The sequence below is a fragment of the Hipposideros armiger genome, unplaced genomic scaffold, assembly GCF_001890085.2.
Source record: "Hipposideros armiger isolate ML-2016 unplaced genomic scaffold, ASM189008v1 scaffold_58, whole genome shotgun sequence".
Lineage (NCBI taxonomy): Eukaryota > Metazoa > Chordata > Mammalia > Chiroptera > Hipposideridae > Hipposideros > Hipposideros armiger.
The window spans coordinates 3,870,672-3,888,499 of record NW_017731408.1 but is presented as its reverse complement, the minus strand read 5'-3'; the positions used below and the strand labels follow the sequence as shown (position 1 = coordinate 3,888,499).

The 17,828-nt window shown below is 38.2% G+C and overlaps 1 protein-coding gene across 1 annotated transcript in view; it reads right to left on the bottom strand.

Annotated features, from left to right (window-relative positions):
• TMEM131L (transmembrane 131 like) overlaps positions 1–17,828 on the bottom strand; it is a 171,357-nt gene that overhangs the window by 27,528 nt on the left and 126,001 nt on the right. Inside the window, exons 11-24 of the mRNA XM_019641171.1 lie at positions 16,272–16,365; positions 15,601–15,754; positions 14,880–15,050; positions 13,503–13,572; positions 12,104–12,221; positions 10,689–10,830; positions 9,617–9,726; positions 8,955–9,027; positions 5,807–5,934; positions 3,867–4,009; positions 2,294–2,480; positions 1,894–2,079; positions 1,143–1,292; positions 206–831 (exon numbers count right to left, since the gene is read on the bottom strand). Coding sequence (XP_019496716.1) covers positions 206–831; positions 1,143–1,292; positions 1,894–2,079; positions 2,294–2,480; positions 3,867–4,009; positions 5,807–5,934; positions 8,955–9,027; positions 9,617–9,726; positions 10,689–10,830; positions 12,104–12,221; positions 13,503–13,572; positions 14,880–15,050; positions 15,601–15,754; positions 16,272–16,365 — 2,352 coding nt within the window. The remainder of the gene's footprint in view (positions 1–205; positions 832–1,142; positions 1,293–1,893; positions 2,080–2,293; positions 2,481–3,866; positions 4,010–5,806; positions 5,935–8,954; positions 9,028–9,616; positions 9,727–10,688; positions 10,831–12,103; positions 12,222–13,502; positions 13,573–14,879; positions 15,051–15,600; positions 15,755–16,271; positions 16,366–17,828) is intronic.

Genomic DNA, 17,828 nt, shown 5'->3' with positions numbered 1-17,828 from the left:
CGTCCTCCACAACTAGACTGAAGAACAAAAGGACAGCAACTTGTCTGTTCCCCTTCCCTGATTCCCCAATGCTGTTCCCCTCCAACTCCCCAATAAAAAAAATCTTAAAAAAAAAAAAAAATCAAGTCACAGAAGAGAACACATTCTATTGAAAACAGACCAGAGACAAACAGGAGAGAATCATCAAGAAGGATAAAAAGATTACCATTATGTTTCCTGGAACTTTCTGCCAAGTCTGACTGGTACTGAGGTGAGTTTCTTGGTAAATGATTTTCAGGTAGTTTCTTAGAGTTCTTCAGAGGACCGAGCTCTTGCTCCTTGAGCTCAACTATGTTTTCTGAAATTTTAATGTCCGTTTCCTTAGGAAACATACATGTCTGTATTCCCTCCTTCATATGACATTGTGAAGAAGTATTATTGACAACGATTGTGTTTTTCAGTGTGTTTTCCTCTTTATTCAATAAGTTTTTGGGGAGGGTTAAATTCTTCTGCAGGTTGACACTTATGCCACTTGCATATTTGAGGTTTATCCAGTTCTCACCCATGACATCAGTGCATACGTCTTCTTTAGGAGCAGAGAGGGAGCTGCCCAGGGTCGAAGTCTGTTTTTCCTCAGTAGTAGTGTTGGCACTGCTGGTGGCAGATGTGCTGGGTTTGTGTTTGCTGTAATAGACGGAGCATTTATGCTTCTTTTGAGAATGACTGTAGGTCGCTGGGCTCCTCTTTGCGGCATTCTGGATCCTGCTTTGGGGCGTGTTTACCGGAAGGCAGCTTTTCCCTCTGCCTTTATCAGAGGGGCCAAAGGTATCGAGAAAGTTCTTGCAATTGCTTCTGAATCGAAGAAGAAAAGCATTTAACATAGAGCCACACTGAATAAAACCGTACCTCATTGTTTCTAAATCCACGAGAAAGAGGTAGCAATTGGTACCATGTCTATTAAGGAGTTCTACCGTTCCTTCTACACTAAGTCGTGACATGAAGTCTATCTTATAATACAAGAAAGATTTCAGCTGTCACGTAATGACTTCAAAAAATCTTTTATGAAAACACATTTGAAATCAAAATTTATTACCTAAAAAATAAAATAGAAAACGAGTAGGAACAAAAGTGAGAACCCGCACACATGCCACAAGAATTCTTACTTATGAGAATGGGAGTTGATGACATCCATCGGACTGCTGTTTTGCTGTGCAGAGGAGCTAGCATTTTGCCTCTGTTTTGTTTTCATGAACTCCATGAGAATGTACTGTGCTTGTTGGAAGGCTATTAAAATCACACCCAACAGGGACAAACTGAGGAAAAGAGCAACGACATTCGTTATTGCATGGTCCTGACAGGCATTAAAAACACTAGCTTTATTACAGAAGAGTGGTGAATAGGTTGATGGGTAACGTCTACAGATATGGTATTAAAATTCCATAAGATGTATGACATCATCGTTTCTGACATTTCTTAAAAGATTAAAAAAAAAAACCCAAAAAAACCCAAGTTTCCAAAAATGTGCATATTTGTAAGTCTGACATTTCAATTCAATTTTTAAAGATGCTTCCAGATAAAATCACTCTAAAAGGGTCATTCTACTCTTCTAATCTCAAACTGCCATTGCCACTGAGCTAATAAGAGTGACATTTGTATCTGGCACCATGACTGTCAATGAACGTATATGGCGCACAATTGTCTATTATACTTTTAGGTCCTGTGAATCTCACAATTCATTTACTATTACCTTAAAGCTTCCCAGTTACTACTTTCTCTACTCCATGTATGCCAGAGTTCTCAAAGCAATATAAATTCCACTCGATTCATATGCTTTAGTTACATCCAGGCAATATACATTTTCATGCAATTCGCCCAGATGGCAGCTCTACGTAGTGAGAGAAGATGGTAGTTTACCTGACAAAAAAGACCGTAAGCCTCCAAAACGATTCCTCCCAGCTGGGTCCTGGGACCACATCTGCACACAAAGGCAACAGGTGATGAGGGAGGGTCACATTGAGAGTGAATCGAAACTCAAGGTCGGCTGCAGTGACGAGCATCAGCTCACGAATGACCCAGGAAGAGGTAAAGTCTGGAGTAAACCTGGTAACAAAAGAGTCATCTCCATGAACTTCAATTATTACAATTTCAGGCACAAAACATAATAAACATAATGGCAGCACGATTTCTTACTTGTACAAGATAAATGTTTATATAAAAACAGCTGAGGACATCTTACCCATGAAAAAAGGGGGTTCCCCCCACCAGACATTAAATGCATCACAAAACGTAAATGAGGGGAAGGCTCTATGCTTACACAATGCTGATATCCCGCGATGTGTTTGGGTCCAGGGAAAACTGATGGCAATTTAGCACTTCGAATCCATAACCTTGGCAATTATACCCATTAATTTTCAGAGATATCACAGTTATAGGAAGTGGTCCAATATTCTCAACTTTAAAGTTCTTTGTAATAGATAAAATTTGCTTGCTGTCTTTCAGTTCTAGTGAGGGTGAAAAGTGATATTTAGTATATATGAAATGCAAAAGTGATTTAAAAGAAATTACTGAATCTACATGTATTGAATCAACAAATCATGATGCATATTATTAAAATGTAAAAACCAAAAAATTCAATATTTGCTCCAAGCATGACTTCTATTTAATTTCTGGAACAGTCATAGATTCTGTTATACTACCAGAATACAATAAAAATACTTAATTAGTCTAGATTTTTTTTAAATTGAACAATCTGCCTAGGTATCAAAAGTAATCAGAATCTCTTCTTTGTTCTTTTACTTATTAAAGGCAAAGTTGATTCTTGTCAGAAGCCAAATCATGTGGACTGACCACTAGCCACCATGCACTCTTCACCCAAGATCCTCACTCACAATGAACATGGACCAGTAAGAATGTGTGTATGTGCTTCTGTGTCAATCCATCACAGCTATTCAAACACCCACTATATTAAGAGGAAGTAAATAAGTACTTGCAAATAAATTAGAGCACATTTTATATTGGGAGTTCAAAAATGGAAGAGTGGCTGCTCAGTTGGTTAAGAGCTCGCTCAAGAATACGAGCTCTGACGATGCCTGGCCCGAGCTGAGCTGCGGCTGAGCTGCCAACAGGTGGCAGGATGGCTCAGCTAAAAAAAAAAAAAAAAAAGGAAGCGTTATCGCAATTTTAAAATAGTCCTATAAATGTATAAGCCAGTCTATTCCATATAAGGATTAATATTTTATCTGGTTCTACAGTTTTTATATTACTCCTTAATTGTCTCTTTCAAGGTCAACTCTGAATGAAATGAATAAAAAAATGAATACTCTGATGAAGACCTTTCAATGCAAAATGGCTCATAAATCATTTTAAATACAAGAATCAGCATAGTTTTCTAAATTAAAATATACAAATTATCCAATAGTTTCACTGACCAACTTTCTCCACTAATATGCTTTCAGTGTGTTGCTAAAATTAAAAATAGTAACAATAGGAAAACAAGAATTTACCAAAACATTTTGCAACTATTGTTTGATTTTCATTTGAGTACCTGAGGGAGTTACTGAAACTAATTTAAGTAACTTAAAAGCATTTAACTTAATTAACTGCATGCGTAATTTAGAAATTTCTAATGGAGCACTTAACACATTGTGGACCGGTGAGGCAGATTTGCATCTATATATTTAAATGACCCATCCTCAATGTGTTAAGTAAATATCTAAGGCTATTGTTTTAATCGAGTGGTACCAACCTATATATGCTCAAATATTTGCCTAATTTAATTATTTGCATCAATGTAATACATTTACTGTAAATTTTTAAAAGAATTTTCTTTTGCTCTTGGCTTTAGCACCAAGCCTGCCCTGTCAAGAGTGCCATGAATACGGACTCACGTCGACGGCAGTCCATCAGCGTGGACTCGGGCACCTTAAATCGGAGTGACCCTCCCGCGCCAGGAAGTCTCCCGCCCACTTTCAGTAACTCTCGCGCGCCAAATCCTTCCACGCCAATCATGTCCATAATAGTCAAGTTATTCCTATAGTGAAAGGAGATACAAATGAAAATGCATTACAAGAGTCACAAGATAAGATGCACTTGAATTTAAATATTCCTAATCAGCAAAAACATTTTTAAAGATCTATTTAAGTAGTATGGCATCTCCCACCATCTCTTGGAATATGGGTCCGTCCATGGAAAATGGAAGCTGCCAATCTCAGAAAGAGTCAAAATGAGCTGACAACAGGCAAACTACAAGTGAATGGTCATGATCACCCTTCAATCCTGGCCCAGGAATGTAAACCCATGTATTTCTAATAACCAGCCACCAGGGTGGTGATCCAACCTCCAAGAGGAAATAAATTGAGGACCACAGAGGAACACCAACAAATATAGACAAATTGGTAAAAACTGTTTACACAGTGAACTAATTAATTTTCACAGTAATTGTGACTATAAGAAAATCTGCCTTAGGGGCCGGCCGAGTGGCACGTTGGTTAAGAGCTGGCTTGGGACACCAGAGGGCCCTGGTTCGGATCTCACATATGAGGGTCAGTGACACTGCCCTCTACAGCTAAGATGCTGAACAACAGCTCAACCTGGAGCTGGGCTGCTGTGAGTTGCTGGCAATGGCATAGGCTGCAGCCCCTGTGGCAGTGGGTTGCCATGGGCTACCGTGTGTAGCCAGCAGCCACCGTGAGCAGCCGTCCAGAAGCTGGCAACTGATCTCCCTTTCCCGGGAAGAGCGCAATGATGGTGCCAACTTGGGCCAGTGAAGCAACGTCCTCCACAACTAAATTGAAGAACAAAAAAACGGCAACTTTTCTGTTCCCCTTCCCCCAATTCCACAGCGCTGTTCCCATCCCCCAATTCCCCAATAAAAAAAATCTTAAAAAAAAAATAAAATAAAAAATAAAATCTGCCTTAGGAATACTTCTAGAAATAAAATCTTACTTTGTTTGGAACGAAAGATTTAAAATATCATTCCACAAGTAACATATATCTACTGAAGTTCTTATTAGTCAAACAGTAATTCAGACCAGCTTTTGTCTTTCATTAACTGAAATCATGATTCCTAGGAAAAAAATTAAGTGAAAATGATGTTTAAATGATGCAGACTGGACTAAAAGCCAGTTATTATTCATGTAAATACTATAGAATCAGAGAAAGAATTTATTCTATTTATGCAAAATATACAGATATCTTCACATCTTTATCTAAATGATTAAAAGTTTGTATTTAACCATTTAAAAGCCTTTTAGTGATGTTAGATGATTGATAGTTTACAGAAAAATATTGTCTATTAATACAGAAACCACCAAATATAAATTAACTACTATAAAAAATTTAGGCTTTCTTTTCAAGTCTGGGATAGTTGAATCTTGGATGAGGTCAAGTTTATATCTATTAATACATTTCCTATAACCCTAGCTCTTCTACGGAGAATGGGTTGAAAATGAAACACATCATCAACAGAGCATTAGAAGTCTTAGTTAAAATGCTTAATGGAACGAATTCTTTAAAGAGCTTTTTAGTACATTTTCTTTTCAGTAGCATTCACTTGCAGAAGAACAAAATCATGATACATTAAAGGACATCGAGAATAAGAAAGTCATCGCCAACTGATCTGATACTAGGACAGCTTTAAAAAAGATAACTAAAATATTATTTATGAAAAATTAAATTTGTGTTAGACTTCTCATCCATGCAGAGAGCTTCAACACAGATCTGCATTTACTGTAAATTTTGGAAAGAAGACTCTCAATAAAGACTACCTAAAATTTAGACAGACGAGTCAGCGAGAAAGAAACAGACTCCGTGATGGGGCCACACCTACCGGATTAGTATGAGTGAGGTAACTTTTCCATAGTCAGCTGGCGTGAAAACTACACCGACCCTTTGCATTTCCAAAGGCCGCAAATGTAGGTGGAGGCTGCCAAACCTGGACTCCTCAGAGTACATGCCCTGAAAATTTAATAAGTGCAATTCTGTAAAGCAAGATTCCGTCTTCATTTCATGCATATTAGAGTATAAACGTGATTGCTTTTCTTTTCATGCCCAGATTTGACCACCCCAATCAACCCGTTGAACTTGTTTATTCTGAGAGTTCACACCAATAAACAGTTCCCAAGCTGAGAAGCATTGGCAGAGGCTGCAGGACAAGCTACATGGATGCTGGAAAGGGGATTTGCTTCCTGGCTTGGGTGGGAATTGGGGCTAGACGCCTTTTATGCAAAGATGCTTTGAATGTAAAACATCACATAGAAAACAGATCAAATAGCCTCTACTTAAATGCTACAGGGATATGACGAAACCACCCATCCACTGCTGGGCAACACTGAGTTCTCTTTAATGTTGAATATAAGTTTACATAGAAACCATTTTATATTTAGTCTCCCCACTCAGAAGAAAGATCTTTATTTATTCATATCCTCCTTTAGTCTAAGATTTCTAACTTTCTCTGAATAAATCTTGTGGTCTAAACTTAATACTCAAGATTTAGTTCTTTATCATTCCCCACCCCCCTTTCCATTGCTTTTTCTAGCTCCTCACCAAAAACAATTTGATTTCTTAGAGCTATAATCACATAATCTGCACAGTAATACTTCTCTTTCCTAAGTTTTTGTTTTATCCTTCAATTACTGCTAGCATTTCCCATGCTACCTGAAAGAAGAAATAGCGATGGTAATTGATTTGTTTTCATTAGAATTATAAACTTATGAAGAGAGAAACTCTGCTTTATACATATGAATGTTGAATGAAAAGCTGACTTTTAGTATTAAAACAATAATAACAGCACCATTTATTAAATGGTTCTTATATGCTGGACACTGGTATATAAAGCATACAAAATGCTGAGCATTCTATAAATCTTACTGAATTTTTAACATTATCATGAATGAGACAGATGAGGTTTAGAGAGGTTAAATTTGTCCAGGGTCACATAGCTAGAACATAGAAGAGCCTGAATTCAGAAATTTACATGCCCAATTCCACATGCTCTTAACCAAAGGAACTACATTTCTAAAAGCAAACCAACAAAATTAAAACACAGGCCCCTTTCTTTACATGACAAAGAGTCCTAATAAGAATTTTAAGTTAAATTTTTAAGAGTCTCAAAGGCATAAATACTAGTCTTTTTGTCAATGTAATAAATTCACGGGGAGGTCAGGTGGCTCAGTTGGTTAGAGCGCATGCTCTGAGCAACAGGATTGCAGGTTCGATTCCCACATGGGCCAGTGAGCTGCGCCCTCCACAACTAGATTGAAGACAACAACTTGAGCTGAGCTGCAGCTGAACTGCTGATAGGCGGCTGGATGGCTCAGCTAGTGAGAGTGCGTGCTCTTAACAAGGTTGCTGGTTCGACTCCTACATGGGCTAGTGAGCTGTGCCCTCTGCAACTAAGATTGAGGGACAACAACTTGACTTGGAGCTGATGGGGCCTGCAAAAAATACACTGTTCCCCAATAAAGTTAAAAAAAAATGTTAAAAAAAATAAAACTAACTAACTAACTAAATAAATAAATAAATTCACAATGGTAACAATTTCCTTTATCATGGAAGGTATACCATATGTCCCCATGTATAAGACGCACCCTTTTTCAAAAAATTTGGGGTCTAAAAAATGGGTACGTCTTATACAGTGGTTGTAAGTTTTTTTACTTGCATTTCCCGCTTTTTTTGCTCTTTTGTTTTTGTGCTCATATAACCACTGTATAAGACGCACCCAGTTTTTAGACCCCAAATTTTTTGAAAAAAGGTGCATCTTATACATGGGGAAATATTCTTGGGGAAAATCTTTAATCTTAGATTTAAAAACTTTTCCCAAATGAGTTACACCATTTATTCAAATCTGAATAGAATCTATGTAAAAGAAATTAGCATTATTTTTGGACTTCCAAATTACATATGATTCAATGCTACCGGGGCAAACTATCACTGAGTATTTTTGACTGATTTATCTCAAACAGCCCTTGGAGACGGCTTGGCGGAGAGAGGATTGAGAGGGTAGAGTGACACAGGCTCGCTAACAAAAACAAGACCACTTACAAAGAGAAAGGAATATCTGCTAGTAGTGTGTTCCCTATTGTAAATAAGTCTCTGTTAAAAATCCACTTAAAAACTCACTTTGATTCATTTTATTTTAACTCTTAGTTAGAGGTTATCTATCGTGTCCCACTGTTACTCAGGTTAGTCTGGAGCCAACAGTATATAAATAAGGAGAAAGAAGATATTATCCAAGGCATTTAAGTATGTATGTGTATTAGAAATAGTTCTATACATTTGTGTGTTTACATGTGTACGTGTGTATTTTTTAAGACGCTCCACTTTTGAATGGGTCCACACAGAATACTAGTAAGGAAAACACTCAGCTACATACAAAGAACCACAGAACTACTGAAAACTAAGAAACAGACTGCCAAGTCCCCAGTCAAACAACATCCTCACCACATGACATGTTTATTCCTACTCCTGAGTATTTATGCAAGACCTCATGAGGGCCCAGAGGCTCGAGAATTTCAGAGAAATCCTTTTTTATAGATGAGGTGACTATCACAGATATTGGGTGACTTGCTAAAAACATGAAGCCAGTTTAGCAAGAGATTTTTTTTTTAATGTATTTACTTTTACCTTATCTTGCCCTAAAAAGAATTTGATGAGGCCAAGGAATCTTAAGAGAATTATAAATTCTGGGGTCTCGAGTTTTATGGTTTTCTCCATGGCCCTGATTCAATTATTATTTCTTCACTCACATGAACCTAAATCATCAAATTAAAATGATTTACGGGCTAACATGAACCATGGATGCCTGCTATATTCGTTAATTGAAAAAATCTGCTGTGTGTACTTAATACCTAGAATATAAAAATAAGAGAGCCACATATATTAAGTAAAGACACATGAAGCATAAATCAGCGAGGTCCACATACTATGTGTCTAGTTTGTAAGCATTCTTTTTTTTCTGTTTACAAACGACATCCTACCTGGTACGGGCAAGCTTTGGTGAGCTGGAATTCACCAGTTGTGAAATTAATCATCTGCATATCAGTGCCAAACCTATAAAGAAAAAACGTTTAAAACAGCATTCAGATTGTCAATAAAGAATATATATGCACACAAATATATTTTTATTTATGTGAGCACATGTATTTACACCCATAAACAATTCATCCCATGTTGTATAATATTGTATGTCAACTATAAGTGAATATATATATAGTCACGGGACGTGGAGTATAGTGTGGGAGTGGAGCAAGGGAACTGTAATAGATATGTATGATATGGTGGGGGGAGTGGGGCAGCAGATTGGGAGAGAGGGGTTTTCACTTCGAGGGGTAAAAACGATAACTATTACACTGTGTTGTACAGCTGAAACTAATTTTAAAAAATGTGTATTTCACAATAAAAAAATAATAATAAAAATAAAGAAATTTTAAAAAATTTAAAAAAACAATTCATCCCATCCTGTCACTGCTATCCCAGCATCCCCCGCACTGTACCCAGCATATTGCTAAGTACTCGGTAAATAATGTGGGATGAATGACTTTGGCAGCACAGAATGTAAAGCAGCCTACGGTCATAAAAGCTCTAAATACGAAGCAATTTTTTTTTCGCCCAGTGGTTCAGAAACGACTGGGTGCTTTACCATTTGTTGAGCAGGCGCATGGCAGCTTCGGGTTTAGGATACAAAGAGAGAGGCAGGAGTTGCAAGGAGACGGGCAGAGAGGACGGGTTCTTCACCACAAAGTACTTCACCTAGACGTGATGGGGAAAGGAAAATCAAAACCCTGGGAAAGACACAGCAACGCTTCTAAGATATCCCTGCAAAAAAAAACGCATAACCTGAATCTAATCACGAGGAGCCATCACACAAAATCAAATTGAGGGACTGCCTACAAAATAAGTGGCCTGCACACCTCAAAAATGTCCATGTCATGAAAGACAAAGAAAGGATGGGGAAGATTCAAGGAGACAAAAAAGACCTGACCATGCAGTGCAAGATCCTGAACCGGGTGGGGGGAAAATTGCTATCAAGTATATTAGTGGGATAATTGGAAAAATTTGAATATAAACTGCAGATTCGATAATATGATGATGATTAATGTGACATTTTCTAATTCTGGTAAGTATACTTTGGTATGTAAGATGTTCCTGTTCTCCGGAAATTTGCACTGAAGTAGTCAGAGGTCAGGGGGCATGGCTGCCATTCTCAAATGGCTTATAAAAATACGCGTGTATGGAAAGAGGAAGACAAAGCGATAAAGCAAGTATGGCAAATGTTAAAAACTGGTGAAACATTGTGGAGGGCAATTGGGGGAGTTCTTGGTACTATTCTTAAAACATTTCTCTAAGTTACAATTATTTCAAAATAAAAAATAAAGAGCCTTAGAAGGTTATCCCTAAGAAAGCGAATGGGTGCCTGATGAAGTATAAATTATTACTCAAATCATATGTGATACTGTTCTTTGGCAATGAGGCTTATGAGACATAAGTAAAAGTCTGCCGCTGTCTCTCCTTTGTCCTTCTTCCTGCCCTCCCCCCCAGCTCAGGGAGAGAAGCACACACAAGGAAGGGGCCCCCAACACAGAAAGGATGGGGAGGGAACAGAAAAAAAGAGGCTGGCTTCCTGAGGGCAGCACAGAGCCACTTCACCAGCTTTTAAGACTCTGGCATCTTAAAAACCCAAGTGCTGGGGTGTCGCTGACAAAGATCCTCACCACGCTGTTCCTAAGGGCAGTTGCACTGAAGTTCAACACAACGCCAGGCTCTGCAATCAAACGAGGCAGAAAGAAAACAAAAGATTCTGACTCCTTGGATTTCTTCAAGTGGGCAAACCGAGTCATTCCTAGAACATTCCTCCTGTGTAAATTCATAAAGAAAGACATTATTATGAAAAACAAGTTTGACCAAAAAAAAAATAAAAGAGAGAGAGAGAGAGAAAATATCACTAACTATATCACTCCCATTAAAAGGAACAAGGGGTATTGGAAAAAATGGTCTATTCTGGGTCTGAGGAAGACAAAATACAAGATGATCCCAGCATCCTATCTTACTCGAAAGCAAAGAAGTGCTCAAAGAATGCTAGCCCGAGGGGGCTCCCATCAGCCAAATCTGGGACAATTTAGCATCAAAAATAATGATGGCAATGGTGGTAGTGATCAAAGGATCCATAGCGATGCTCGAAACGAATGTAAAAATGAGGAAAATAATTAGAAACATCACCACTTTGCAGCCAGCAATCAAACAAATGATCCAGGCAAAGTTTACCAATGGATGCTAAAATCACGGGGTGAAACTTCCTTAGGGAATATGAAATTTACAATCTCAAATGATCACAGCACACGTTATTAATTACAAAAGGAACAATGTATCTGCAGTGGAGAGAGATCTGTCACACAATGAAGAGAGTCAAATGATTCACCTTAGCAATGTCACTAATGGGATCAATTCACATTTATGTCCCTCCTGAGCTGATGCAATGATAAGGACACAAGACCAACCCAGTACTCTCCCCCAAAACGTTTAACATGAATGCAAATTTAAGAATGCAATAAAAAAAATCCAGAGTGTCGAACATTCTGTAAGACACCTGGCTAGGACTCTAAAACGTCAACATTATGAAAGATGAAGAAAGGTGGTGACACTAAAGAAAGTGAAGGAAACCTGACAACCCAATGCCATGCATGGTCCTCGAAGGGATCTGGGTTTTAAAAACGGGAAAAAACACAGCTATCATGGATATGTTTGGTATGTAATGGCAGTGTAGTTATAGGTAAGGGAGAATATTCTCCTTAGGACATACAGCATTTCCTAATAAAGTATTGAGGGCTGACGTATCACGGTGTCTATAGCTTACTTTGAAATGACTCAGCAAAAAGAAACCGTGTGTGTGAACGTGCGTACACAGAGGTCGATGTAGAAAGAGAAATGAAGCAAGTGTGGTGAGATGAGGCCCGCTGCGGAATCCCAACGAGGGATATTTCAGTCTTCACTGCACTATATACTTTGACTTGCTCTGAGGTTTGGAATGCATCGCAAGAAAAGGCTAGAGAAACAGCGGTTCTTAAAAAATTCCGTCCTGCCCTTTCGACCAAGTTCTACATAACAGAAATGAAGCAAGGTGAAGACCTACTTGCAAGCGTCACCGTGTTTCAATTTCTTCCATCTTTCATACAATTTATTTGCAAGCTCGAAATCCACGTCCCATGTAGACCGATCCAGAGAAAGACTCCCTTGCCAATGAGGATTTTCTAAAAGTCAGATCAGATTCAATACTTACATGTCCATAAAAACACAATTCAATTAGTCAATACTGCCAAGGCTGACTGTTAAACTTCACAAACTGAGAGGGCTGCAGAGTCAATGCACCCTCTCTCTCCTCTGACTGCTTTACTCGAAGTCCCTCTAACTCAATGGCAAATGACATATCAAATCAAACAAACATGTATAAAACAAAACTAAATAGAATTATGCAAAGGTAATAACAGAAAAGACACATGGCTCATGAATACAGCCTGAAGCAAGTAAAAATTACACTTGGAACATTTTTAACAGTTTTAAATCTAAAAGGCTAAACTGCTTCCATGTGAATGCTAGTCATCATCGAAGTCTTGTGGGTTACTACGTCGAATGGACAAATAAATCCTCAAAAGGGGGCAGAAACCCAGACTCAGTCCAGAGAAGGTGTATACCAGGGGTGCCAAAAAACGTATACAAGTGGACACCCTGGTCAATGTTGCTCAAGCAGTAGTTCCCCATAATCAGAAGTGTCTGGACGCTGATGGGAACCACTTTGAGCACCTCTTGTAATTGCAGAAGTCAAAAGTGACTTGTATTCATCTGTTATCAGTATATATTATTACAATTTTAATAGTTTTCCTTTCTTAAAATGTGTATACATTTTTGGGGGCATCCTCTATATTTGTCAACTGGCCTCTTGTTAACCTCACCCTCTCTACTTATCTGTCTTGTTTGTGCTAAAGAGTGTTATCAGGGTGAAAAAGTGGGAATCTCCCCCAAAGAAACGTCTGTAGCATACTCTCCTTAGAGTAAATATTTTAATAAATCCAAAGGCAGAAACAAAACTATAAATGGCTTCTGCGTCAACACTTATGGCCGTCAGTCTCACACAACAACCAGTGTCCCCAAAGTTTATGCTCCTGTAACTAGTCTTCAAATGCAATTCCAAATTATTTTTAATAACTTCTAATCAACCCCTTTTTAAAAGAACCTGAATCTTCCAATTTTTCCTGGCAACAAGGTTGCTATGATGATCAAATAATGTGTTTGGGGGGGAAAAAAAAAACCCTTAGAAAAGTACAACCTACTTAAGAGGGCATCATTGGATGGTTTTGGCGGCTTCTTAACAATTTCATGTCGTTCTGTTAAAGATCACGCTCTTTAAGAACAGAATATGATGCAATTACATTTATAGGACTAATTATTCCATCTATAAATGCCAATTTTCCTCACTGCGTCCCACCCAACCCTCAGCTAGAGTTCTACAGAAAGCCTAAGGGCAAAATACTTACCCGCTTTTGACTTTCCCATGAAATAATGCATGCCACAATGTGCTATCACTTCAAAACCCAGACTCCCTTCCTAGATTGAAAAGTAATATATGAATAACTTAAAAGACAGCACTAAACATAAAAATCCTAATGCACTCAAACACGAAGCAGGCATTGGCCTCCACCTTAGTGAACTTCCCTTTAACCAAAAGCCAAATAACGAGAAAGTGATCTCTTGGCTTCCTTTATCCCTGCATGAGAGCTCAGAGCTGTCTCTCTCACAGGAAGGATCACTATGGTGGGCTCTGGACAATAATCAATACCCACAGTGACAACCCCTGGGCCCAACAGACACCCAAGCTGCCTACTGAATTAAAGATGAAGTTAGGGTCAGGACATTCTCAGTAGGTTTTTAAAAATAAACTGGGCTCGAATTCTCAGCAACAGTATGGCCAATCCACAGCAACTCCTAAGCCACTCAGGACATTTCCCGCAGGTGGGAAAGCACAGACTTGCTGCTTCCACACATACCTGAAACCTGCCTGCTCCCTCCCGCAGTCACTCTCCTCGCACGTATCTCTTGATCGAGAAAAGGAAATTTCTAAGAAATCTCCCCTGCTCAAAATGTGGATGTATGGGATTAACCTTACATTTGGCTTAGTTTCCAGAAGTCCTATCTTTAAGCTTTTAGCTGGACATGAGGCATTTCTATCTGAAACACCACTAAGTGAGAAAAATCATAAAGATGGTTGCATGAATGTCTCATCGTGAAAAAACAGAACCCAGCATTATACAGAATAGCTTGGCTCAAAAAGAAGCAATAACAGTAACTAAATGAAAAGAAATAAACATTAAGAAAAAATGAGACATGTTTAAGGTAAGAACTTAATTAAATACAATGTACCCAGATTTTAGAAAGCATTCTCCTTCATTGTGAACCCTTTCAGGCTTTAGATTTGGCTCTAAAGAAATTTAAGGATACGAGCAACTGAGTCGCTTACCAGAAGTCTAAATAAGCATTTAACCAGCTCATTTATTTGAAGTCATTGCAAGTATATAATAAGAGCTCAACTGTGTTTTCTACAGCAAATACATATTCCTTACTCTACAAATTTTGGAAATAAATGAAAATGAAATCGATCTACTTATGATGCCTTATTTCATTCAAGAACCTCAAATCATTTCATGAAAAAATAGTAACTCTTTCCAAATAAAGCTTTCTATATTTAAACAATTCACCATCTAAGGCTGGCGTGGTAATTAATATCCTTCAATTTCTTAGAGAGCCTTAATGAACATGAGCTTAACTCAGTTAATAACCCAAGCACTATACGTTAATAAAAAGGAACAGTAATCGTAACAAAAATTATAATACAAATATAGTGTCGTAAACAATACCTTGGTCGGAGCAGAGTGAATCTGGAGAGGTATTGCAAAAATGGCACCTATGTTTGTAGTCAAAAATACATTGGTGAATAGATTTATGGCAATGTCTTTTACAGCAAGTTTCAAAGAAAATATATTCCAACAGCCTGGAGGTAGAAATAAAGGGCCAGTGAAATTCAGAATCTAAAAAGAAAAGAAGCAAGAGAATTACTTTCCTAACACTTATTATGATTAAAATCATTATAAAGTCTGATACGAAAGTTCTTCTATACTTTGATAAATATAATTATACTCAGTTATCTCCAGATCAGAAATTGAAATATTTTTATATCATGATAGGATTCAAATAACGTTTAATATTCAACTGTCTGTAAATTTCACAAAAATGATCTTGAAATTTTCATGGGTGGTATTTTGCAAAAACCTTCTATTTTATCATAACCTGGCTCATTTCTACTAAATATCTTTTTAGTGTAAGTTTATAAAATTTTTGAATAATGGTAAGAGTAAATATCTCTAAAGGCTATATGCTGGTCTCTTTGAGTTCCCTGAGCAATAGTTTTAAAAATAAAAGAAGAGCGATCTTAAAAGTAATTTTGAAAACATTAAAAGAAAAAAACTTGCTTTAAAATTGGTAAGTAAACATTATCTTTTCTAAATATTAATTTCATAGTATCTGACCTTAAACAAAGCTTAAAATAGGTTAAAACATGGATAAAAATACCACATGTACCTTTAAAAGGTGCTTGGTCTCCTTGGAAACAAACACATCGTTTAATACAACACTACGGTCAAAATGGTTGAGGTACCACATTGACCAAACTCTTGATGTGTTCTCGTGGGTCTCTATGTGAAACTGGGTTGCAGAGGAGTCCATTCTAAAATACCTGTGAACACAGCACATGCGTGTGATCAGCCCTGAGTGGAAGACAACCGTTGGCAATCGAAGGAGCCTCTAACTGCAGAAAAGAGTAGCGTCATAAAATGTCAGAGAATGACATTAGTGCTGGGAACGACCTTACAGATGACCTTCTTCAACCTTCCTGCCCACAAGTAGAGCATCTGAAGGCCAGAGCGGAAACGACAGGGCCCGGACCAGGACAGCTCCCAGAGGCCACCAGGACAAAACCAGGACCCAAATGTGACTGAGAAACACGGGGAGCACTTCTATCGTGTTTGGCTGCCTGGCTCAGGACCGATCTGGGGAAGGGAGTCATTTAGCTTCCTCTTTCCCGTTCTGCAAACAGCCCTTTCTCTGCTTGTTAGCAGTGCTCGAGCTTGAAAGGCAAGTCCAGGGAGAATCATACAAGTCTCAATTATACTTTTAAATCATTTCTAAATAGAAACAAAACAAAAACAAAAACAAAAACCCATATGACTTCAGGGAGAGAGGAATTAACGTACCCCGGAACCACAGGAGACGAGAGGCATGCGTTTAGTGTTGGAGTGTTTCTTGTTTTCTTCACATCTTCCTTCACTCCACTGTCACACAATGTAGCTGTTTTGAGATACAAAGAAATAAACATGAAGTATAAGGTATCTTTTCTTTCATTACTCCTAAACAAAAACAAGATATATGTGTTACTTATAACTTTTTAATGACTTCCGGGTTTTTTTGTCCCCATGAAAATCACGCATCAGGCACAAATGGTAAAATCCTGCCTCAAACACCGCCTTTCTTCCTTACTCGCTTGCTGCCAACGATCGAAAACAGGGCGTCTGCCACCCCACCCTCCTTTTCTAAACCAGCCTCTTATTTCTTCTTTGGGGAGGAAAAAAAGTCAACGCTTTGTGGCTTTCTTTTTACAGGAATCTGTATTCACCATAAATAAGAGGAAAGTCCTTAGGTCTGCTAGAGATGACAAAAGCGAAAAATGAAGCTTAACTGGGTGGGGTGAAGAGGAACATGTGGAGGCATGATGGTGACAGGACGACAACCTCAGTGACAAGCAGCAGCTCCACGGTGAAGGTGGGAACGCATTTCAAATCAGCGCTGCTTTATCAAAACAAGGCTTCCTTGAGATAGGTTATAATATTAAAGCACTGGTACTGAATTCTTAACTCTGATGCTAATACCCAACTCTTCTTTTAAGCTACATATGTGATAAAAAAAAAATTCAAACACTAACAAAAACTATGAAAATAAAGTCTATCTTTCACCCCTGCCTTCCCAATAATCTTAGAGGAAACAACTGCTTAACACCTTCTTGAGCAATTTTCTAGTTGTTCTATGCATATACAAGTGCATGGAGACCCTTTAAAAAACCCAAATTGTACACACACAGCTTGCAGTACAGGTCCATTCATGCTTTTTAATAGCTGCAGAGTATACCCCCCATAGAGGGACTACAATTTAATCAGTCTTCTATTGATAGATGTTGATGTTAGTTCAGTTGTCACAAACAATGCACATTTCTGCAGGTAGAATTCTGAACACATATATATCTGTAGATAAGTCCCTAGAAGTAGAATTAAGGATTGGAGAGCATATATGTGTATTTTTAATTTTCATAAAGATTGTCAATTGTCCCTCCAAAAAAGCCTGCATCAATTTATACTCTTGTGAAAAAAAAATCAATGGATTTTTTCCCTAATCATTACCAACACAGAATATTTATCATCTTTTATATTTTCATTGAACTAAGTAATAAATGGTATCTCACTTTTTGCTTTAAATGAATGTTTCTTTCAATATAAGTGACATTGGGCATGTTTTCATATGTTTAAAATCCATGTACATGGGCCGGCCGAGTGGCACGATGGTTAAGAACTGGCTTGGGACGCCAGAGGACCCCGGTTCGGATCCCATGTATGAGGGCCAGTGACACTGCCCTCCACAGCTAAGATGCTGAACAACAGCTCGACCTGGAGCTGGGCTGCCGTGGGTCGCCGGCGACGGCGTAGGCTGCAGCCCCTGTGGCAGTGGGTTGCCATGGGCTACCGTGTGTGGCCAGCAGCCAG